This window comes from Daucus carota, chromosome 1 (genome assembly GCF_001625215.2).
Source record: "Daucus carota subsp. sativus chromosome 1, DH1 v3.0, whole genome shotgun sequence".
NCBI lineage: Eukaryota > Viridiplantae > Streptophyta > Magnoliopsida > Apiales > Apiaceae > Daucus > Daucus carota.
The window spans coordinates 53,233,809-53,252,715 of NC_030381.2; the positions used below are offsets into that span (position 1 = coordinate 53,233,809).

The window sequence follows — 18,907 nt, forward strand, 5'->3', positions numbered from 1 at the left end:
ATCGCTCAGCCCACTGTCATGAAATCCAAATGATCTGATTCATATGAATCGGTCAGATAAAAGTCATTCAGCGGCCTTCAGCAGCAAACAAACGAGACCTAAGGACTAAGGAGTCAGAAAAAAAAATCATAAAAAATGTGAGGACTATTTGCACGAGGTATATAAAAAGATATATTTCTGCCTATTATTTTCAGAATTTCTTTTTTATAATTACATAAAAATGAACGCACAGACGGAGCAACAGAGTATAACTGTATAAGCACATATATAATAGTGTTATTAATTGAATCAATGTGACAGATCGAGTCATCAACTACAATACTTACACATTATTATATATCAATCTTCGGAATGCAACTCCTGCTTCTGTTAATCTTGAGTTTAGATGACGTGGCAGGACAACAGTTTCTACTCTCACAGCTCCTCTTAACAATCTCCTTCATAGAACTTGTTAAAGAGAGCTTAGGGTTTACTCTGGTAGTCGTGTTGAAATCTTGACAGAAGCTTCTCTGATTACTCACTGCTTCATCCATTTCTGTCGATGGCGCTTTCGACATCTTCTCTTTCACAACTTCTGAACAGAGGCCACACAGCCACTTCCCCGAGTGAGATGTCTTCACTTTGGTTATGTAGTTTGGTGTGCAGTCTTCTTCGAGGCCACAGCACTCGCAAGCTGCTAGCGTCACTTCATCGATTCTTGTTAGGGTTTCGAAGTCTTCGGCTTTTTTATTCATGTCGCTTGAAAAATCTGCTACTGCCTTTTCGAGATCCTGTTAATCACAATGGTAATAACACAATATAATGGTGAAAGAATGAGCTTAAATGTTGTGTACTCCTTATTCCCGTTAGGTTCTTTAATTATATTAGAGGACAGAGGGCTTGAAACCAGTTAAAACTCTTATAAAATGTGATTTTATAAATTATTTTAAATTAATTTGAATAGAAATCTAATATTTAAATTTTGATAAAAAAATGAAAATTTTAAAAAGAAATTATAAAACTATATACTAGAAGTATTGAAATACGTATCAAACACTATCAATAAATCTACAAGGGGAGATACCTGATGACTATATTCTTCTCTGCTTTCAAATGCTTTGCCTTTTTCCATGTTCTTCAGCAAGAAAGCTCCGGTATTCAAAAATTTGTATGAGCTAAACATGTATATATAGGTTATGAAAAGCTGGTAGATAAGAGCTTGCTAGGACTAGATATCCTATGGGCCTAATTAACAAGTGAAATCAAGATAACAAATTGCGCTCACACTTGCTGCTCTTTTTCATCACTTGCAATTAATTCAAGTAGATGTGGGCTTTCTCAGTTCACTAACGAAGTTTAAATTTGTTTAATTTTTTATCATCAAATATCAAGTTGCAGGTTAGGGTTAGCCTAGAGTTGCAACTTGCAGTTCCTCTTGCCAATGGAGCCTGCCAGCCTTGTGTCATTGCATGTGTCATAAAGGAACCCTTTCGTGATCTTCTACATGTATCAGTACACAGATAATGTACCGATAATGTATAACCACACGTGTATGGGTGGAGAAATTGAAAATCGGAATTTATTGGAGATTTTTTGGATAAATTGGAGAATTTTAATCAAATTAGAATGTAATCGATAAATTGATATTTTTTTAAAAGTGAATCGATTTTTTTTAATAAATCAGGATTTTTAGAATAATTCATGCATGTATATTTTCATTCAGTGTCGTGCTCAGAATTTGTATTTTCGGCAGGATGATTAACAAAAGTGCCCCAAATGATTATAGTTTTTTCTTTTCATACAACAGATCTTTAAGAGAAATCATTAATAAAATACTTCTAATTAATAGTATTTGTCTAGATATATAGGATATTGCATGCTAATTCATTTCATCTCTCAGTATTCAGCAACATTAATTAGTTGATCTTAAATATAATTTAAATAACATATATATAATAAAAAAATTGATTTAAGTAATTTATATATTAAACTGTTTCCCTGTATATGAATTCAGCCGCACAAAGTACGAACTGCAACTTCATTAGAAAGATTAAACGCATAATGATAACGTGAAACGAAGTAGCTAGTATGAGATTAGAACAGCTAGACCTAGATGATCCGACGTAATAACTTTGGGGGCATGCATATTTTTTGTATACAAGTAAAATCTGGTATGTTTTCTATTTTTGTGCGATATTTTAAACGAGATATCCAATCAAAAGAGTTTTGCACTTTCTGGCTACACATGATCAATGCAAAGCTTAGGCGCTAGGTGTAGATATGAGTATCATGTGACCTTTTTCACAACACCCGCGCCCGCGCGAACGTCTTCAGCAAATTGTTCTGTGAAAAAAGAGAGTCGAAATAAGAACGATGACACTCAGTGGGTGTCCCGATTTGTTGAGACCGTGATTTTAGGGATTTACCATCTCAAAATCATAGGTTCAATTTTACTGAGAGGCACGGAAGTAAGTAGATTATCATGCTCTCTAAATAAGAATGTGTTTACGGTTTTCGGAACAGCCAAGATACGCGAGAAAGCCAACAAGGTGTTGGTGTGATGACGGAGCTCTTGTACCCTCTTTGTACCCTCTTGCGGGAGGTTGGAAGTTCGACTCCCGCGTCTGTAATCAACTAGCAAAAAAAAAAAAAAGAAAGAAAGAAAGAAAGATACGCGAGAAAGCTGATTGGGGTTATAAAAAAACAATTCATGTTGCATACCCAATTACGGGCCTTGAGAAAATCAAATTTTATATTGGACCAGTGAATAAGGGAACCTAGCTGGCCCAAGCTTAATCCAAAATTCATAAAGGATTTTGTGTCAGTCGGATTCTTTTATCGACAGTAAGAATACAGAATCTGAAATTCATGAAAATATTCGATGATCACAACATATTTTATAAAAATAACATAATAGGCCTAATAATTATATACTGTTATATAATTTTTAATATATGTGGTTGATACTTCAATTAATCATTCCGATTGTAATCACTAAACAATAGTTACACTGATAGATTTCGATTTCCTTCGTTTCCAATACTGTTTAAAATTCATAATTATATGGGTCCTTGCAATATTTTCAAAATGGCTTATGGAAGGTCAAAATGGAACGCAGTAGTACGTAAAAGGTAAAAATTTAGACCTGGCAATTCGTGCAGATCGTGTACTTTCGTGTCGTGTACTTTTTCGTGTCGTTCTCGTGTCGTGTTTCGTGTAAAATCGAATTTAAATATAAATATAAATAAATATATAAATTAATGTAAATATTAGATTTTTAGGCAAAAAATTTACAAAATAGTATGAAATATATATATTTAAATCATTTACACTTACAATATTATAAACTATGTATTATTTTAAAAGAATATATACATATATTTATTATAAATATACATATTTATAATTAAATATTAATATTTAACTATAAAATTATATTTATTTCGTGTACCTCGTGTCGTGTACCCAAAGGGTAAACACAAAACCGACACGACATCTCAGTCGTGTACTTCGTGTCGTGTACTCAAAATGCAAACACAAACACTAAATTTTCGTGTCGTTTTCGTGTCGTGTATTCGTGTCGTGTGAAAATTTACCGGGTCTGAGTAAAATGTTACTCCCTCCGTCCCATTTTAGTTGTCACATTTCCTTTTTTGTTGGTCAAATTGACTAATTTTTGACCAAATATTACAAGTCACTCTTTTATTATTTTAAAAAACTGAAAATTACATCTTAAAGTAGATTAAAAGTTATTTTCGGTGACATATTTTTTTTTATTTTTTCAATTGATAAAATATTAATAAATTTCAGTCAAACTTTGGTCAATTTGACCGGCACAAAATCAAATGTGACAACTAAAATGGGACGGAGGGAGTATTTCGCGTGATGTTACTGGAATGCTGGATTATCCATCCTATAACCATCAGCCCAGTTCAACTGGACTTGCTATGGGCTAAATTTAACTATTTAGCTGTGTTTAACGTTATTGCCACTTCGCAAGTCGCCAACGTGCCATTTCACTATTCACAAATTTTATTTTATTTTTGATATTCGCATATGTTACATAAAAATATAAAATGAATTAAACTGATATAAGCTAGAATACAGCTGCATTGAAAGCTTATTTATAAGCTTATATAATTTATTTTTTTTGACGAATATGGCTTATAGTTTCACAACAAATGAATAACAAATGAATATCTGTTCTAAAATATTTTTGAGGTGAGTCAGAGTCAAACTCAGGACCTGGCACTATCCAACATCCAACTGTGCGCTTATATAATTTTAAGAATATTGGATGTGAGCATATATTTGATGAAAGAATAAAAAGTAAAAGAACGAATTAAGTATCATCATTAGTGATATGATATAATCCATTCTAGTCAAAATTACACTGATCCCGCTACAAAACCACCTTTGGGACCATTTCCCTCACATCAACTCGGATACAAGTCCGGTCCCGCTACGATGATCCGGACAAAGTCACCTAATCCCGCTACCCCAATCCAAGAAGCAAACAAAGTGTCCCCTCTGAGACATCCCAGACACATAACAAACATGACCCCACATGTCTGTTGCAACAGCTGGTAATGGTCGGAGGAATGGATGCAGCCAAACGTACGAGTCAGTACATTCTTGGAATCATCCTCAACCACAACGGCCAGGACACGTGTAAGGCGCTGGTAAATGGAAGATGTCCTTCTTGGACCACCACAGCAGTCAGGACACACGTCAAGCGATCAGGACCTGCGGCCGTTCCCAGATGAACGGTCAGGATCAAAGGTACCAACCCTTAAACCCTAGTCCTTCACCTATAAATAGGGAAAGGAACAAAGGGTTAAGGGTTATGAATACATACACACTCAAAAGCTCACACACTCACCCTCTACATTTTCTGATATCTTCTACTTTCCGTATTCCCCTTCCAAAGCCACCAACTTATTCTCACGCCGGAGGCGCCGCGGGGCCACAACCCCCCTCCGGTGTTGTTTTGCAGAATCCCACCAGCAGCCACACCATGACGAAACCATGCATGGCGGAGGAAGGATCGGAACGGAAAATGAAGTTATCAATTAGTTCTTAAAAAAAAAAAGTATCATCATTAGTTATAAATTATAAAATAAACAAAAACATACAACGACAGTTGCATAACAAAATTTTGTAAACTATTGAAATACAAAACTGTTATACAATTGTAATCTTGAAAACTAAGAACATCCGAAAATGTCAAACATAAGTTTAATATTTCGAGTATTTGTTTTTAATCCGTGACTACTTTTTCATCCCTATTTAATTGTCCTCTTTAAAAAAAAATTATTGGGTGTTTCTCTTCCATGTAATAATTACTAATTAGGATCAATTATGAAAATCGCTACCAAAATAATTTTTTTTAAAAATGTACTAAAATAAGAAGCTACCGAATCATATCGATGAAAGCATAGCATAAGCGAAGCTCTCGTTCCACGTGACATGTCACAAGAGGATCCCACGTGAGTTACCTTCAACACATGAGTTACCTTAGGCACATGGCCTCACGTGACAATCTAACGTAAAGGAAGATCATCACTTAATAAAAAGATTAATTAAGAAAATTAGATAAATCTCCCACAAAAGAAACATAAAATTTTTATAAGTCGTTTGATTCCCGCCACGTGGCATTGACCACCGTCAGCAACGGCTTTGATACACGAATCAAACCAAACTCATCCTTGTCACATGCTTCACTGACACTGTCTTAGCGTCTATCACGTGTTGTTTGGACCCCCTTGCCATGTTACAAGCGATAAGAATTCTAAATTTTTTAAACAAAAACAAAGTGAAAAAAGATGAAACAGATAGCATTTAAATATAAAGGCAAAATAAGAACTGAATTTCGAAAAATTAAATACAAATGATTTAATCAGTAAAAAATATCGTCTATATAAATATTTAAGATTAATACGTTTGACTGAAATTACAAATAAATTATTATCAAAAAGTATATATTGTATAATTTTTCTCAATTTTGTATATACATATAATATTTTCAGTTTATAAATTATAATAAAACCCAGCTGAATCCTACTGCCATTTGTTTTAACTACTGATCTATAACTTTATCGCAAGAAATTTACTTTCTTTAATTCTTTTGAAAGGTCGATAAAATATGAACATAATGCAAGATAATATTCTACAACTAGACATGGTAAAATTATACGCCAAGCTATCACCAATATGCTTTGGCAGTCTTTTTCATTGTGCTCAAGCATATATAAAGAACTCCAACATCAAGAATGTATGCTCTATCTTCTTGAATAATAATAACAGCCATTTCATTTTATTTCCACAAGAATTTTCAAAAACTAAACGAATAAGTGCATACACATTATACAAGAAAAATAAATCCATTTTAACAAAATGTGTCAAATTTATAATAGCATTTTTACTAATTTTGAAAATCGGTTGACAAGATTATAAATCAATTTCGACCCGTTTCCCGTTACTTTGATGAATTTATACGCAGAAAATGATTCCGAAATTTTCATAATAAATTAAATAAATATCCATGTCATTATGTAACGACAGTAGTACCATCAACTTAACCTAGGGATTGCTTTCATCGAACTATGACCCACGTACCCGAACCGTACTTATTAGGTACTGACACGTGTCCATCGGAAAGAAGCATTCACAGTGGCCCTACCGATTATCTACGTGGCAGCGGTCATGTAAAAAAGTTAAAGAAGCTCACTGAAAAAAGAAAAAAAAAAGGGTGAAGGTGAGGGCAACACGTTATGAAGATCTAGGCCGTTGATTTTGATCAAGTCGAGCTGGAAGCGTCGTGCTTACGAGTGGGTAGGGTTTCTTATAATAATACAAATATTCATGTGGGTGTAAAAGTTAAGTAATCAAAAAATACAAGGTGAAAATCAGAGATATTTATTAAATAATATTTATTAAATAATAGGCACGAGGCCCGAGAACAGAAAATGAAAAGCAGAGGAATCAGGCTGTATAATTGGATGCTAATACAGTGGTCTCAGCGACAAAGTGGCTAGATCGGTTCTCATGGGTTGTTAAGTTGCCTTCACTAATTCACTAATGTAGAAATTAAGCTTAATTAATTATTACTATATACTTAACCCAAATTTGTTTAATATTAGACCTGTACCGCTACATGGCTACATGCAGAAGGGTGGCCATATAGCCTTCGGTGTGCTTGTTTAAAGTTCTAACAATGATTTTATAAGTTTTTTCTTATTCTGATATGGATTACATGGACTAAATTAAGAGCAGAGCCATATTCAAACGGTCTTTCTAATGTGTATCCAAAACACACAGTAAGCACCAACTCTCGTAAAAATGACTTCTTTTAATTGGTAGAATTGATATAAATGAGGAGACCATCAATATTTATTATCAATCCATCAATCAAAATTAGCATCACGGGAGTTAGTGACTATTGTGCGCCCATGAGCACACCATAGAAAATTTGATATTAAAAATACCAGAAGTATATAATTTTTCATATTTGCGGTTTTTATATATTTCATTATTATCTTCTAAACATTTAATATGCGTCATACCACATAATTGAATTACAAAATATTAATCGGGAGCAGTGTTACTGAAATCGGGAATCGGACCTAATCGGTTGAGCTACCGATTCAGGGATTAATCGGAAATCGGGGATTAATTGGAAGGATTAATCGGAGTGAAAATCGGACGTATTTTAATATTAAAATATTATTTAATATTTAATTATTATTATAGTAGCTATTTAGTAACTAATATATTTACTATATTCATAAACTCTATAATTGTTCATATTTAAAGTAATATGGTATTTTTGTAATGACCCGGATTTTTTAAAAATATTTTTATTAGTATTAAAAGTGATTTTAATTCCGAAAAATGTTTAAAAATTCTGGAAAATTCCCGAAAAATCATTTTTAACCCAAGACTTGATTTAATATCAATTGGGATGGGAAACCTTATGTGTTGTGTGTTGTCTGCTATGGGTTGGATGTGTTATGTGCCGATATAAGAGTGAGAAAACGGTTTTAAACATATCTTTTGATCCGTAAGTCGGAATCAAGTGAAACGAAAGAGAGACAGAAGCTTATAAAGTCTAGTTTGATATAACATAATAATATGATGGAGTCGAGAATGTGAATAATTGTTGTTAAATGTGCACAATGTGATTATATGTTATTTGATTGCTATTAATTGATGATTACGTGATATACATGTTTATTCATGATAGTATACACGTGTGATAAAAGATTTGGATGGCATAGTGTCGTGAGTTGATTGATATTGGATAAGAATATATGGATTATAGTAATTGGATCTTGTTGGTTGATTGTTGATTGGGATAGGATAACAGGTGGATAGTCTAATAAATAGACGAGACGATGTCGGATTTTCGATAGGATTCATATGATAAGTGATTGGTAATATGTTATGTGAAATATGACTTGACTATATGGTAGAGTCAAAGCATGATTACGTGTTAAGTGATATGTGATAAGTTTAAAGGGGTATATAAGTGGGTATCGATATACGTGATATGTATATGCGATATATTGTTTAGTGACTATAGTATTATCTTATTCTCGTAAAGGATTTGGAGGAGACGTGTACGCTCGAAGACGTCAGAAAGTCGGAATGGTATTGCAAAGCGAATAAGGGATGAATCGAGTAAGCGAAGCGATGTGGCGAATAGAGTATAGCTAGAGATGGTCTAGAGATTATGAGATGCATAGATTGTGAAAGTGGAAAGATGAGAATGAGCTGTGAGACGGGAGTCAGATTTAAGGCAAGTATCCTACACCCTGCTTTTGGATATATTGCATATTCTGATCCATTCTTTTCTATATGTGTTGCAAGTATCCTAAACCTTTCTCTTGGATATATTGCAAATATTCTGATCCATTCCTTTGGTATATGTTTCAAGTATTCATACCTTTCTTTTCAATGTTTGAAAGTGCGAGTATTCTGACCCATTCTTTCTAATCTTCAAGTTTCTAAAGAATTTCCGTTTTACAAATTAATTCGAAGTTCAGATTGTCATTGAAGCATGTGTTGCTCAGTGATAGTTAGAGCTTTGAATGAATTGGGATCTTCTTGATTATTCAACCCGCCATTGTCATGCTGGTTTAGCAGGCTAAATTCAGTTGCTTAGCCGATAATGGAGGATACTGAATAGTTGAGGATTTCCTGAACTGTGATTTATGAAATGATGGATCATGAATTATGAATAGATTATTATCAAAGTTTGAATTGGAATTATTCTGTTGTTGATGATATTTATGATGATGTTCTGTTAATTTACATTGGCTTTTTGAATTGAATTAGAGAATTGGATTATTGTTTTTATATAAACCTGTGGACCAGATTCGTGGTCATGTTAGGCCAATGAGTGCCTTGGATCCAGTGATAGAGCATGGCGGGGCCTGCTCGGGGTTAGTGCGGAACTGATCAGCTGCCTAACCTTGGTTTTAATTAAAATGTGATAGTCCAATTCAATAATTCTTTGGAAAGATTGAATTTCTCAGTTTAAATGCTGCAAGGTATTGTAAATCATTCTATACAATACCATGAACTCATGAACTCAGGTTGAATCCTCTTATATCTTGAACTCGTGAACTTCTGTTATATCATTTCAGAACTATCATTGTTTATTATTACTTGCTGAGCATTGTTGCTCACCCTTGCTATTCCTTTCTAACCATTTCAGAAAGGCGTAAAGATGAGATGATTGATTGAGATTGCGAGTAAAGTTAATGCTAGGCGAGGAGACAGAATTGAGGATCCAGTGGTCGAGGAGTGTTCAGGAAAGTTGATGAGGTTGGTGCAAGCTAGAGCTGTGCTATAGGGATTCAAGTGTAAGTCATAGCTGGAATAGTTGACAGTGATTCTTCTTATCGAAGATGATCTGATTTGGTAAGAAATGTTGTGTAATATTAGTGGTGGATTCTAATTTCAATACTGTAACCTGGATGCGATCCTGTTGCTTTTAGGGGGTTGAAATGTTCTCTTTCGAATCATTTATTAAAGTTTTCAGGTTTTAAATTCTTTGAATTTCACGTTTTAAATTCTTTTGGTTTTAAATAAAAAAAAAATACAGGTTTTCAAAAGTGTTTAAAAATGGGTTTTATGTGGTGACGTCAGAATCCAGGCCCCCGGATTCCTAGACCGTCACAGTTGGTATCAGAGCAACAGGTTATAAGTATTTGAAATTAGAATATAGATCATAGTTTAGGTTTTCTAGAGAAAAATGTGGTGTAACCTCACATAGAGGTATGGTCGGACTATTCGGGAATAGTCTAGAGATGTGAGTGAAGCATAGAGTCTAGTTAGATGATCAAGTTAAGTATGGATATTTAAGGAGATTAGGATTCTTAAGTTTAGACATATGATTTCTAGTATGTTAACTAATTGAGATGATGAATTGTGGAAAAGGTCAGTATTAGACCTATATAGAAGAGTTTGATAGTGAATGATTGAGTTGAGAATGGTGAAAATGCAGAGTTCAGAGTATTCTGACTATACTGCATATTTGAAATTGGATTATTGTATTGATTTAAGGATGATATAAATGCATGGTTCATAGTATGTTGACCATGTCAGATATTTGGAAGATGTATATTGTTTTGAGTGAAGATATGAAAAGTTAGTGTAAGATATGAGTTGTACTGAATTAGAAGGGGAGATTGGTAGATAGAGGTTGATAGATGAGAAGTGCCTGATAGAGAGTATGTGGAGTTGAGTCCAGTTATTAGAGGTGATGTCTGCGAGTAAGTTAGTACGTTAGTCCTCGACAACGATGTTTTAAGTTAAGCGGGACAAGGCGGGCCCATAACCCACAGGGCGACAATTCAGAAAATCGAAGATATGCTACGTGTGTGTTATGGACTTCACAGGCAACTGGATGAAGCACGAGAACGTGAACTACATGGTCCAGAGTTATTACGGACGATAACGTCTACGATGACATCTTACGAGGCTATTACGAGTCAAATCGATTGATTATCGAGAACGTTGAAAGGATGACATAAATCGAATAACGATTTTGTGAAGCAGAGTAGAAATTCGAGGAGACCTTGGCAATACCTTTCTTCAACCAAAGATCATTTAATTATTTTCTTTATCAGTGAGTTATTATTATGATACTTTTTCAATAAATGAGATCTTCAATTTCTCAAATTCTAAGATGACATTGATATTGACTATTGGTGTGAGTTGGTATTGATTTGATGGGTGATAAAGGTTTGATGTGAAAAGACAGTGATGTTCCTTGATATTGTTTGATACTCCATGACATTCCTTGATATTCTTTTATATTTCTTGATATTCTTGATATTTTTTTTACATTTCTTCACGATATTTGATATTCCTTGACAATCTCTGATATTCCTTGATATTTCTTCCATCTGATTGGGATGAACAACCCTACGTATAGGGGACACAAGGTATACCTGTCTGTGTGATAGGAGTTGGATGGGATGCCATCACTTGTGTGTGTTGTGATTACAAGAAGGTTAGCAACCTTTAGTAGTGTCTAATGTGGACACGCAACACCAAGTTCATTTGATCGTATTGATCTCCCAGTCACTCTTGTATTCCAATGTGACCTATTTTGAAAATATCTTGTTCCTCCGAAATTCCCAAAGATTGATTCTTGGGAAATGAAGTTTGCAATTGTAAAAGTTTTGATTCTCCTATTTCTTTAACTGTAAAGGTATGCCAAGGTTGATTAAGGGCGGATGAGCATGTGATATTATGAAGTGTGTACAATGATTTTACAGATGATACGTTTTAGTTCTCATCGCGGATTCTGAGGACAGAATCCTTATAAGGGGGGTAGAATGTAATATCCCATATTATTAAATTTAGAATTGTTTATTATAAATCTATTTGTCTAAATATTATTGTTGGCTTTAGTTGAAAAGTGAATTGATTATGTGAATAGCTTTATATGATTACACCTGTTTTGTGGATTAATATGGATTTTACAAATATTGCATCCTCCTTCTTTCTCTGATTCCGAGGACGGAATCCCTATAAGGAGGGTAGATTGTAATGACCCGGATTTTTTAAAAATATTTTTATTAGTATTAAAAGTGATTTTAATTCCGAAAAATGTTTAAAAATTCTGGAAAATTCCCGAAAAATCATTTTTAACCCAAGACTTGATTTAATATCAATTGGGATGGGAAACCTTATGTGTTGTGTGTTGTCTGCTATGGGTTGGATGTGTTATGTGCCGATATAAGAGTGAGAAAACGGTTTTAAACATATCTTTTGATCCGTAAGTCGGAATCAAGTGAAACGAAAGAGAGACAGAAGCTTATAAAGTCTAGTTTGATATAACATAATAATATGATGGAGTCGAGAATGTGAATAATTGTTGTTAAATGTGCACAATGTGATTATATGTTATTTGATTGCTATTAATTGATGATTACGTGATATACATGTTTATTCATGATAGTATACACGTGTGATAAAAGATTTGGATGGCATAGTGTCGTGAGTTGATTGATATTGGATAAGAATATATGGATTATAGTAATTGGATCTTGTTGGTTGATTGTTGATTGGGATAGGATAACAGGTGGATAGTCTAATAAATAGACGAGACGATGTCGGATTTTCGATAGGATTCATATGATAAGTGATTGGTAATATGTTATGTGAAATATGACTTGACTATATGGTAGAGTCAAAGCATGATTACGTGTTAAGTGATATGTGATAAGTTTAAAGGGGTATATAAGTGGGTATCGATATACGTGATATGTATATGCGATATATTGTTTAGTGACTATAGTATTATCTTATTCTCGTAAAGGATTTGGAGGAGACGTGTACGCTCGAAGACGTCAGAAAGTCGGAATGGTATTGCAAAGCGAATAAGGGATGAATCGAGTAAGCGAAGCGATGTGGCGAATAGAGTATAGCTAGAGATGGTCTAGAGATTATGAGATGCATAGATTGTGAAAGTGGAAAGATGAGAATGAGCTGTGAGACGGGAGTCAGATTTAAGGCAAGTATCCTACACCCTGCTTTTGGATATATTGCATATTCTGATCCATTCTTTTCTATATGTGTTGCAAGTATCCTAAACCTTTCTCTTGGATATATTGCAAATATTCTGATCCATTCCTTTGGTATATGTTTCAAGTATTCATACCTTTCTTTTCAATGTTTGAAAGTGCGAGTATTCTGACCCATTCTTTCTAATCTTCAAGTTTCTAAAGAATTTCCGTTTTACAAATTAATTCGAAGTTCAGATTGTCATTGAAGCATGTGTTGCTCAGTGATAGTTAGAGCTTTGAATGAATTGGGATCTTCTTGATTATTCAACCCGCCATTGTCATGCTGGTTTAGCAGGCTAAATTCAGTTGCTTAGCCGATAATGGAGGATACTGAATAGTTGAGGATTTCCTGAACTGTGATTTATGAAATGATGGATCATGAATTATGAATAGATTATTATCAAAGTTTGAATTGGAATTATTCTGTTGTTGATGATATTTATGATGATGTTCTGTTAATTTACATTGGCTTTTTGAATTGAATTAGAGAATTGGATTATTGTTTTTATATAAACCTGTGGACCAGATTCGTGGTCATGTTAGGCCAATGAGTGCCTTGGATCCAGTGATAGAGCATGGCGGGGCCTGCTCGGGGTTAGTGCGGAACTGATCAGCTGCCTAACCTTGGTTTTAATTAAAATGTGATAGTCCAATTCAATAATTCTTTGGAAAGATTGAATTTCTCAGTTTAAATGCTGCAAGGTATTGTAAATCATTCTATACAATACCATGAACTCATGAACTCAGGTTGAATCCTCTTATATCTTGAACTCGTGAACTTCTGTTATATCATTTCAGAACTATCATTGTTTATTATTACTTGCTGAGCATTGTTGCTCACCCTTGCTATTCCTTTCTAACCATTTCAGAAAGGCGTAAAGATGAGATGATTGATTGAGATTGCGAGTAAAGTTAATGCTAGGCGAGGAGACAGAATTGAGGATCCAGTGGTCGAGGAGTGTTCAGGAAAGTTGATGAGGTTGGTGCAAGCTAGAGCTGTGCTATAGGGATTCAAGTGTAAGTCATAGCTGGAATAGTTGACAGTGATTCTTCTTATCGAAGATGATCTGATTTGGTAAGAAATGTTGTGTAATATTAGTGGTGGATTCTAATTTCAATACTGTAACCTGGATGCGATCCTGTTGCTTTTAGGGGGTTGAAATGTTCTCTTTCGAATCATTTATTAAAGTTTTCAGGTTTTAAATTCTTTGAATTTCACGTTTTAAATTCTTTTGGTTTTAAATAAAAAAAAAATACAGGTTTTCAAAAGTGTTTAAAAATGGGTTTTATGTGGTGACGTCAGAATCCAGACCCCCGGATTCTCGGACTGTCACAATTTTAATATTAATAATTTATCATATGTACTTTGATTAAAAAATATATGTAAGGAATAATCGGATTTCAAAAATCGAATCGGTGACCGACCTTGCAGGGGATTAATCGGAGATTAATCGGTTAAATCGGAAATTTTTAGAACACTGATCGGGAGTAGTAATATATCTATTATAAAGGCCGAAACTGAATAATTTTCGTTTTTATTATAATTTATTCGTTATGACCTTCTAAGCTTTAAACATGCGTCAGCTGTTGGCAAAATCAGTTACTACAAGATTACGAGAACTGATAAAAAATGAAGAAGTTATTCAAGGGTTTAAATTAAACTTCAGTTTTTCTATGGCGTGCCCGTGGGCACATACTAAGCACCAAAATTTATGAATTTAGATGGTTTCTATTGACTTAGCTTCTTTAATAATGATGGACCTCTGTAGTTGCAACAACCACATCAATCAAAACTCTACAATTTCAATTTTATAAATGTTAGTGCTTAACATGTTCCATGAGCCCACACTAGCCAAATCCATTAAACTTTTACGAGTTCTCGAGAATTTATGTTGAAAGCGGGTGAGTAAAGTGAAAATGGAAAGTACACTCGTTCGCCATGATCATACGAATTAAGGTCAAAAGTTATTGCATTTCTCAAGTTGTGAGTTCACAAGAAAACTTAAACGACGTGCCACGTACCGGTGACCGCACGATGAGGATAATGATATTCAAGTACTAAACCGCAAGCTCAAAGCACACGTACTCCCATTGATTTCAAGGGGACACTTGAGTAGTTTTCACACCAACATTACCCTTTCTCTTTGCCAAATGTTTTCTTAATAAAATGATATGCGTTAAATTTTTAGTTGAACGAGTCTCCTGTATTCACATTATTAGTTAATTAAAACATTAAATATCAATTATTTTTTATAAAATTTGTATCCAATTTATACATATGTTCGAAATATGTATGATATTTCTCTGCATAAGCACTAACCTTCATCTAAAACTTCTCGTTTATTAATAAATATCCTGATTAATATTTGACAATTTTTTATAAATATTTAACTGATTTTTTTGATTATAATTTGATTTGACTATAAAGTACTCCCTCCGTCCCTTTTACTTGTCCCTTTTGAAAAAATAACGCATCTTAAGAAAATGTTAGGTGGATATCTTGTTTTCATATATATCTCTAATAAATGTAATGAATTAGATAGAGTTGTGTATATATATGCTAGTCAAACATTGGAAATTGTTACATTTTGAAAAAACATACAAAAAGTTGCTTTGAAAAGAGAAGTGGACAAGTAATTTGGGACAATTTTTTTTTTCAAAAGGGACATGTAAAAAGGGACGGAGGGAGTATATATTTATCAAAAACTCAGTTATCGTGTTCAACAATTAATTCTGATTCCCAATTCTTATCCGACTCACCTCAATTATCGAGATTAAAATATCATATATATTATAAAATCATAAATCTATCTTGAGAGCGTGTATTGGAATTCAACAGCTACGGTAGATTGAAATTATCTTTAGATTAATTTAGCAGGTAAGAAATAACAAATAAAAAATAGATCGTCAAATCTGGGAATAAATTATTTTTAGGTGTCTCGATGCCCCCTTCAAACGCAAATAAACACTCCCCTCTCTTCACTCACACCCACATAACCCTCCTACACCTACTATTCTCACTCTCTTTATTGTTCTTACACTCTTTCCCTCTCTCTTTTTCTCCATCACTACATAATTCAACCAAATATTTCTCCTCAACCATGGAAACACCCCATGAATTCTACCAAGCCTCGGCTGCTGGTTACTACAACAATGTCCAACAATTCGCACCCGAGAAGCGAAACTCCGATATCAAGCCGGGTGACCATTTTGTGATCGAGGACCTCCTCGACTTCCCTAGCGATGACTTGCTTGTCACGGATGCTGCTTTCGATAATGTCACGGGAACTTCCACTGATTCTTCTGCTCTCACGGTGGTGGATAGCTGTAACTCCTCGTTTTCGGGGAATGAGGCGAGGTTCGGTGGCAGTTTGGCTGATCATGCTCAGTTCTCGAACGAGCTCTGCGTTCCGGTAATTTTTAATTTGTTAGTCGTATTCTAAATTTGAAGAGTATAATATCATGTTTGAGTGGGTGGACGGCTGTATAATTATAATTTAGTTATGTATACGAATGCTTGAGATTTACGTTGATGAATTGACTTTCTGTTTTCTTCACGTGAAAGATATACTTCCTTCGTCCCTCTCATTTCTATGCATTTTTTTCTTTTCACTGAACACACGTACTTTAATACTACTGTAAAGTACGTAAAGTATGTGTCACGTCTCCGACCTCCGGTATATATAATTGAAGGGGTGTGGGATTTTAATAAGATTAGTAAAAATAATGATTAGAATGAGTGGAGTTAATGGTAATTAAATTTTGAAAACTTGCATGAAGTTAAGATACTAAATCGTCAATTTTGTTGTGGGTGACAAAACACAGTATGATGACATGGCTGAGCTGGAGTGGCTGTCGAATTTTGTGGAAGAATCATTCTCGAGTGAGGATTTGCAGAAGCTTCAGCTGATTTCGGGAATGAAAGCTGGCGGTGATGCATCGGAAAATCAGCAATATCAGCCTGAAACTAACCGTAACAACCCGATATTTCGATCAGAAGTGTCAGTCCCCGGTAAGGCACGGAGCAAGCGTTCACGTGCTGCTCCATGCAACTGGACGTCTCGGCTTCTAGTCCTCCCACCAACCAACACACCTGCAATGTCGTCCGAGTCGACTGAGTCCGACATTGCAGCGATGGGGAAGAAAATGGGGAAGGCTTCGATAACGGGAAAGAAAAAAGAGGTTTTCGACAATGGCGGTGGGTCTGGTGGTGATGGGAGAAAGTGCCTCCATTGTGCGACTGATAAGACTCCACAATGGAGGACCGGGCCTATGGGCCCGAAAACACTTTGTAACGCTTGCGGGGTCAGGTACAAGTCGGGCAGGCTCGTGCCCGAGTACCGGCCCGCGGCAAGTCCTACGTTCATGCTCACAAAGCATTCCAATTCTCACAGGAAAGTCCTTGAGCTGAGGAGACAAAAGGAGATGCAAAGAGCACAGCATCATCACCAGCAGTTTATTCATCAGGGCATGATGTTTGATGTATCTAACGGCGAGGATTTCTTGATTCACCAACAGATTGGGCCCGACTACCGACAGCTAATCTGACACGTACCAATCGAGTCGAGTTCGAGTTAAGTCAGAAGTTTAGCGTCACTAATGTTGGTTAATTAGTGATTTTATGAGTTTTTGATCAAATTTCCTAGAGTTGATGTGTCTTAACTTATGGAATTTTGTAGTTCTTTTGGCATTCGAAAATTTGAAACTACCTCAGCAAAAGGTAAAAAAAAATTAGTCTGGGACCAAAGGATAGAAGATTAGACTCTTGAATGTCCTTATTAATTTGCAGATTTGCCAATGTTTGACAAATTTTTCTTAATTGTAATTGAGAATCATTTCCTTCCTCTCAGTGTTAAGTTCCGTACTTGATGTTTACGTTAATTAAAAGACTAATTAGGTGATCAACCCACCTAACAATATTTTAATTAGAGCCAAAAGAGAAGAAAGCATGGAGTGATGTTTAAACTTTTTTTTGTTTGTTTGTTAAACCGGTATCCGACCAGCTTGCGCGCACCCGGACTATCCGGTTAGCTACTAGGACACTCATACCCGAGCACTCCCACGGGATGTGATGTTTAAACTTTACTTGCATTGTTCTCAATATTTGATAAAGTATCCAGTAATTACGGACAAAATTATTGTTGAGAAAGAGGAGTTTAAAATCCAAAGGGGCATAGAATTGAGGGTTCAGTGATTTTAAGGAGCATAGAATTCAGTGAAGAAGTTGAGTAACGAAAGATTCAGAGAATGTTAGAGACAAACTGTGGATTGGTTATCTGGTTATTTTACCGATGAATCTAAACATATTTGTGTTGTGGATAGTTGAGAAAATGTTACTCGTATGCATATGAGTGCGGAAATTGAAATCAGAACTGATGAGTTCAACTATTAATTCAAGATTTATCGAAGATTTCATTAATAAATCGGAGATATTCAGTCTAATCAGAAACTGATAAACAGATAAACTAATTTATAAAAATTAATCAGATATTTTATTTGTTGAATTTGAAGTTGTTAGAGCTATTTTAATCTTGCTTAACACTTTTGCTTAACATGCTAATCTGTTGAGAATCAAATCCTTAATCACTATACTCCCACGAAAAAGGAATATCTAATCGAATTCAAAATATGGGACATCGACGTCAATATTTGGATTATCCAACCTAGCGATGAACTTAAAACATCTGATATTGCAGTCCTCGATCCTATCAAAATGATTAGTTTTAACCACCGTAACATATTTATTAAATATCGTTTGCTCATAGTCCCTGTTATTTTATGGGTGATCCTAGGCATTGCTGATCCATAGGCCTGCAAATGCTTCAGCTCAAATAAATTTGTTA

General features: G+C 34.7%; 1 protein-coding gene across 1 annotated transcript; it reads left to right on the forward strand.

The window, feature by feature from the left end:
- The first annotated feature begins 16,026 nt into the window (after window positions 1-16,026).
- Window positions 16,027-17,924, forward strand: LOC108196109 (GATA transcription factor 12). The gene is made up of 2 exons (XM_017363220.2): window positions 16,027-16,477; window positions 16,890-17,924. Exons 1-2 carry the CDS (start codon window positions 16,166-16,168, stop codon window positions 17,610-17,612), a joined length of 1,035 nt encoding a protein of 344 aa, XP_017218709.1. The 5' UTR covers window positions 16,027-16,165; the 3' UTR covers window positions 17,613-17,924.
- The last annotated feature ends 983 nt before the right edge of the window (window positions 17,925-18,907 follow it).

What these genes read in the sequence shown, in the direction of transcription:
- LOC108196109 (XM_017363220.2), top strand. Translation starts at nt 16,166, where the DNA reads ATGGAAACACCCCATGAATTCTACCAAGCCTCGGCTGCTGGTTACTAC. An exon ending in CGAACGAGCTCTGCGTTCCG is followed by an intron (nt 16,478 to 16,889) that starts GTAATTTTTAAT and finishes GACAAAACACAG; the next exon opens with TATGATGACATGGCTGAGCT.